Here is a 6,668-nt window from a genome sequence, read left to right as displayed (position 1 = left end):
CTTCTGCCTTTTACATGCAAGTATAACGCTTACACCGCCTCGGGTCTAAACTCAAAAACTAACATTAGTGGCACCAAATAAAACCCACAATACCAGAAGTGTTAGCCACAATTGAATTGAAATATGATAAAATAAGTAAGTTACCGAACAATATCTAATTATATTTCTCACGGGTAAGTACAACAACATTTAACTCAAGATGTGTTACAACTACATGTACCTTCGTTTGTGAAGGATCGACACAATCGTTCTCTGCTCGAGGGTTCTTTCTGGTCCTTCTTTCGGGACATTTCCTCTTTGTGTGCCCAGTGCGCTTGCAACAGGTGCAACGCCTACCCTTCCCATGCATAGTCTTTTCTATCTTTGATGCTCCTTTTGATTTCACAACCTCTGGGTCCTTAACAACACCCTTCGCATCCTTTATCCCATCTCTTGAAGTGCAAAACTTACAATCTGCCTCTAGGATTTCACACAGGCTAACTATTCCATCCATTGCCTTGTGAAACATCACCCAAGGAAAAATAGCCACTGTGATGCAGAATATAGTGCACCATGGCGTAGTAAGTAACCCCTCTCGCTTGACTCCTCCCAATTCTCAACATATTTGTCTAAAGATTCTGCATCCAATCTCCATCGCTTCAGAACTAAGGGTTCTGGAATCTTTGCAAGGTGCTCAGCTTTCATCATGAAGAACATGTGTCTACAAGGATACCCATTTTTCGCCAAATGTTACACTGGCATTCTAGTTTTCTTGACGCCCTACCAAAACATGCAATTATGAGCATGTTCGGTTTCCTATACTCCTCTAAAGTGTACACCATGGTGTTGAGGCACCTCCTTTTCCTCACTAGATTAACAGCTCTAGCCTTTTCTATTTCCTTCTTTACATCCGAAAACACCTCCCTCGTATACACCCTTGCGGCAACAGACTCGATTGATTTGAGACAAGTGGTCATCACAGGCACAGTGTGTATGCAGTTGAATTGGAGGAGAATTTCCTTGTTTCTATATTCGCGTACTGCTAGTTCCAAGTTCTGGCTCATCTCAAGTATACTGTGGGTTGACTTGGAGAACTTGTTGACGAATGCATTAATCCCCTCACAGCGTGATGTCGTTAGAAATCCCGCACAAAACTTGTCGGACAGGTACGCATTTGCCCACATTTTTCTCTTCTCATGCATTTGGTTGGCCCACAAACTATCCTTCAGCCCAAACTCCTCAAGCACATCCTCCCAATCCGCCTCAAATTCGGCAATCTCCATCTCCGAGTACAGCCACCGCTTGAATAAGACCTTCAAATTCTCGTCCTTCATGTTGGAGGTAACATTCCTCTCTACATGCCATGCACACAACCGGTGTATCGCTTCAGGTAAAACTTCCTTGACAGCCTTAATCATCGCTATATCTCCATCTATTATAACTACCAACGGCTTCTTCCGACACATCACCTCTAAAAGATTCTCTAACATCCAACGATACAAGGAAACACTTTCATCCATTAATAACCCAAACCCAAAAATTGTCGTTTGCTTGTGGTTATTTACACCAAAGAAAATAACAACGGGCCTCTTGTACTTGTTTTTCCTGTAAGTAGAGTCGAAGACTAACACATTGCCAAAGTATTGGTAGTCCGATCGGCTTGCACCATCAGCCCATATCAAATTCCCCAGCCTTTCGTCGGCAATCATGTTGTACCTTGCAACTGACATCGAGTCCGAATCATCCTTTCCTTCAAGATATACTAGGGCTGCATTTGCATCACCATCCACTATTTTTGCCCACCTCGCCTTGTCAGCATAGTTATATGCATCCTTCTTCAAGAACCCAAACAAGGAGTACCCTCCGGCAACACCAGCCATATATCCCAGTATCTTCGACGTTGCGATTCCATGCAAGCATCCTATCTATCTACGCCTTAATTAGCTGCCTCATTTAATTCACGGTGACTCGCTAACAAGTGTACCATCCCAACAGGTGCCAATTCATGATTGTGCTCCATCACTACTTTCCTTACCTTCCAGTTATTCTCATTCTCGTCCAAGTACACCGACAACTTTGCTTGGCAGCCAGTTCGGGTCTCTGGTTTGTGCATCCTCCTTCTGTCTATTCTATTGTAGTGTTTAGTCTCTCTCAGTCCTTCCCTATTGCAGAAAAACCGATATCTCACCAACTTTCCATCACAATCTTTGCCAGAATCACCCTTCCGCACCCCAAATCCATGACATCTTCCATATTTGCGGTAAGTTTCATAGGCATCATCAACACTATCCCAAGCCTTTTTTAGTAAATCAGCCACGCTCAACCCGGCAACATCTCCATGTTGAACCATGTCATCCTCATCATCATCCTCAAAGCTATTATTATCGTCAGTAAATTGCCATTTCGGATCGACATATGTCCCACCAGCATCACCCCCACCTTCCCCAACTCCTTCACTAGGACTACCATTCATCTGGACATCCGCAACAGAATATAATATGCCCTACCATGCTCTGCACCAAGCTGCAGTTTGATTTTTACAACTATTAATTTAAATTACCACAACTCATATAACAAAAACTTTTAGTACTTTCTGTTGTTATGTATACTTATTATAAAAATATCACAACTCTAATGCTCTCCACGCCAATCAAACCTGTTCAACTCACCCTATTTCAACTCTCCCAACTTTTTCCTGACGGCTTCGACTATTGAGATGCTCCGACTTATTCAACAACACTACAATAGAAAGGGATCAATAGCTTACACAATAATGTAGACTGAATGCTTACCTCAGACTGGGTGTCCTCCGCAGTCCCCAAATGTAGAGAGTAAAGTCCAGGAACAACATTTTCGTCCACCGGCATCACGTCACTTTGGTTGATGACCACTAAACCCTCTATCGATGAACCCCAATGTCTGTTCCTCACACCTATCACAAGCTTGCGGGAACCGAACCTATCATGTAACCTTTCAAGTGACTTTTCAATGGTTCAATGATCCATTCGAGATTGAATTGTGTTTGAACCAATTTAATTAAATATAATATGAAATTCTTAAAAATGCAATATATAAGTTCAACTATTTAAATTTCATGTTTTTAGACTAATAAAATTTAAAATTTCACAATTTTCTTTAACAACTTGGCCAAAATTTGCAATTAAAAGTTCACAAACAAGTTCATACAACAAGACAGGAATACTAAATAATTCAGAAAACAGTAAACACGCTAAAGGAGCTCATGAATCATGCTGCATATAATCCTTTTATGTTTGCAAAAATTTGAAAAATGATCCCAATCTTCATTGTGCTTGAAAATTCTATTCCTATAACTTCGCATAAAGTTAAATCGAATGTTAATTTTACAAAATAAATAAATCTGAATACATATATAATATACACCAAGACTTCCTGCTGGATCAGTTCCATGAATCATGCTGAGTATAATTCTAAGCCATCCTTAAGAAAAGTTTCAAGGAAGGATTTAATCACTAAGAAAACACACTAAACTCAGAAAAATTAACAAAAATCAACAACAATTAAGTCATGAGTAATAATAACTCAGAACTAACTCAACAATCAACATTTAACCAAAAAACTAGCACCAAATCAAGAGTCAGAGCAAAATTAAAATTAACTAAGAACCGATGGAGGCTTACCAGTGGTGAAAAAGACTGAGCTTGGAGACGGGGGAGAACTTTAAGAGAGACACAGCCACGCCGAGGAGAGAACGAAGACAACACCAATGACAACACGGATGACCGCAAGCAGAGATCTCCACCGTGCGACTGTGTCAGCTTGGAGAGAAAGAGTGCGCTTGAAGGGAGAGATTTTTCCAGGAGAGAACAGACTCCCACTTCGGTAAGAAGAAGACCGTGACAGAAAAACGACGGGTGCCGGCGAGAAACTCGACGACGGCAGCAATGGCACAAAACAAACAAACCCGGTCTCCTCTATGGATGTCACCGAGACCAAACGAGAATCAGCAGTCTCAGTTCAAGTGACGCCGATGGCAATGAAGAAGGTGGGGCGTGGGGTTTAGTGGCTGCCAGGGTTTATTGATGTCTCTCTTCTCTGATGTGGTGTTGGAGAAGGATGAGAGGCTCATGAAGTGGGATAGAGACTCAGAGTAAAGCATCTCCTTGTTTTTTTGGTCAGGAAAACGAAGGCACATCATTCACATCATATGGGCTGTGTGAAATATTTCTTTTTTCAATCTATCAATGCAACATATTTGGCACACTTCATACATACCAAACCCACTTATATATTATTTCAGCATAAGCCCAAGCCCACACAATAAAAAAAATTTCATGAATACTCTAAATATATTTAATATTATTTGTGATTATAAAATTTTAACATCAAGATTATAATTTTTCTACGGTTAATTACTAGACAAAACCTGCTATTGTGGGTCCAATTTCTGCAGCCATTGCTTGTACTTATCAAAGTTCAAAGTCACCTTCATACTGCAAAATACACGTGTACACCTTCCTAATTTGACACGCGTGCTTCAGCACCTGAGGAAGGAATCCTCCTTCAGCATAGTAGAATTTCCCTAGTTTCTGAGTTCATTTTTTATGCTAATTCAGCTGATGGAATGTTGATGTAGCTATTCCCTACCACGTTGGAAGTTTTCAATGATTAAATGACATGACAAAATTGCAATTGGACCTAATTTAGTCTTTAACCTATTATAAAATCATAATTCATCCCCAATTATCCAGATTGCATTTCTCTTCTTCTTACTTTTCTTTTTCTTCCTCTTAATTGAAGCTTTCTGAAACTATGATAGGAGGTGAGGGCACTGCTGCGGACAGTTCGATAAGATCAACTTTTAATGGGTACTTGGCAGCGACAACTAACTTTGAGAGCATAGTGCGGGTGTCAGAATGGTGTGGTTGTCGCTGCCGTCCAGTTTTGTGATAGTTTGAGACAAATTTGAATTCAAACAAACCTTTTTTGGTTATCCCAATCATAATGTGAGTTACTTTGTTAGTGTTGTGTTAAGTTGTTAGTTCTTTGTTTCTACGGAATTTTTTTCTTGTTGCAAACAAATAGAAAGAGGTGGCGTGGGTTATTTGTGTGAGTAGACATTAGATAAAATGAAGCTGCTGCAAAACCAGAACCTATTAGTCAAATTGATGATCTGAAGCTAAACTTTGTCTGGAGACTAGGAAAGTTGAAAGATGATATTAGGAGTCAAAAAATAATTTTTCATTTATTCGTGTTGGTTCTGCTTTTAATAATAGTGTTCTGTATAGTAATGTTATGTCAAATTTAAATGTACTTTGTGGTTAGTTTATATATGTGATGAAAATCTAAAGTTGTTATAATATTATGTGCAATGAAATATATGAAATATGTGTAAAGTGTTTGTCCTGTAATTGCATCAGATTCATGAATGTGCCTTATTTAAGGAATGTGGGTATAGAATAAAAATAACAATTAACCATAAGAAGTCATAGTTTAATTGATTATCAAGATTCAAATTATCAAACATAATGCAAAAAAATACTACTGATATAATATTTTCACTCATCTCATAGGGCTATACCAAAATAACAAATTGGGACCATCTTTAGTGAAATAGTGCCTAAGTTTTTCACAAAAAAAAGCCATATCTATTAATTCAAAGTCTTTAGTTCTTCTTCCTTGGAGCCTTGAATCCTGGAATTAGGATGAACTTCATGAAGTTTTCTATCCTTACTAATGTTCCTGAACTTGCACTTTGCATTAGATTGACCGGGATAATTGCTACTAGTGGAGGAAACCTTTTCTTGGTACTAACTTTGAAGACCTTGTAGGGACAACCTACGTGGAGAAAAAATAATATTATAGATATGAAAACTCATAGTATACGTCAATCACTCCTTCATTCTTCTTACCAAAAGTGATTATCTTTGTTAGCTCTTTGTCACCATTCAATTCCCTTAAACCATTCTCCAAGCCTCTACAAAAAATTAGCCACCAACAGTATTTTATGTCAGTATATTCAACTTTTTTATAGTAGTTCCTCACGTAGAACACATCTAATGTGTCTACATCTATATCACCTAGACAACTCCTATTATTTGGTAAATAAGCCAACATTTTTTCTTTATTTTTTATGAAATTACCCCCATGATGAAGCATAAAATCTAGTAATTCATTCATATGCAAAGAATTCCAAAAACATATCTTTAGAATGCAAAAAAGTTATAAACGCATCAAGGTATAAGAACATCACAATCCATGACAACCATCTCTCTCAACCCCATTCCAAATGGTTAACCCAGTCCATTCGTATATTTGAAAAAACAGAGTGTAAACTCCAACCCACTACCAAAATTTTTCAAACCCTAGTGAACAAAGAAACCATAAAAATCCATTATACCAAAAGCCACTAACACAGCTATTATATGAAATAATCAAAATTTAAAAAAAAAAAGAAGGTTACCTTCACTGTATATGATAATGCTACAAATGCTTGCTTCCATACGAGGAGAAGATAATCTAACCCACCAGTTCAACGTCAACAGCGTCTTCGCAACACAAACAATAAAAAAACTAAACCCTAACTTTTCGCCATTAAAGAAGAAGATAAAAAGAAGAACGATAGTGGAAGTGCAGAAGACGAACGAATTTCTGTGTTTGATCAAAAACAGTTTTTGACTCACATTTGCACCCAAACAGGGTCGTTTTGT

General features: G+C 38.3%; 1 protein-coding gene across 1 annotated transcript; it reads right to left on the bottom strand.

Moving 5' to 3' along the window:
* Nucleotides 1-507: 507 nt before the first annotated feature.
* On the bottom strand, nucleotides 508-1,859 carry LOC112785761 (protein FAR-RED IMPAIRED RESPONSE 1-like). Its single transcript, XM_025829194.1, has 2 exons — nucleotides 835-1,859; nucleotides 508-700 (listed from the first exon to the last, which is right to left on the bottom strand). The coding sequence occupies exons 1-2, from the start codon at nucleotides 1,857-1,859 to the stop codon at nucleotides 508-510; spliced, it is 1,218 nt and encodes a 405-aa protein (XP_025684979.1).
* Between the last annotated feature and the right edge of the window lie 4,809 nt (nucleotides 1,860-6,668).

This window comes from Arachis hypogaea, chromosome 20 (genome assembly GCF_003086295.3).
Source record: "Arachis hypogaea cultivar Tifrunner chromosome 20, arahy.Tifrunner.gnm2.J5K5, whole genome shotgun sequence".
Lineage (NCBI taxonomy): Eukaryota > Viridiplantae > Streptophyta > Magnoliopsida > Fabales > Fabaceae > Arachis > Arachis hypogaea.
Note: the sequence above shows the minus strand (reverse complement) of the source record. Positions and strands in the feature narration are given on the sequence as shown.

What these genes read in the sequence shown, in the direction of transcription:
- LOC112785761 (XM_025829194.1), bottom strand. Translation starts at nt 1,859, where the DNA reads ATGGCTGGTGTTGCCGGAGGGTACTCCTTGTTTGGGTTCTTGAAGAAG. An exon ending in AATCTAGTGAGGAAAAGGAG is followed by an intron (nt 701 to 834) that starts GTGCCTCAACAC and finishes GTATCCTTGTAG; the next exon opens with ACACATGTTCTTCATGATGA.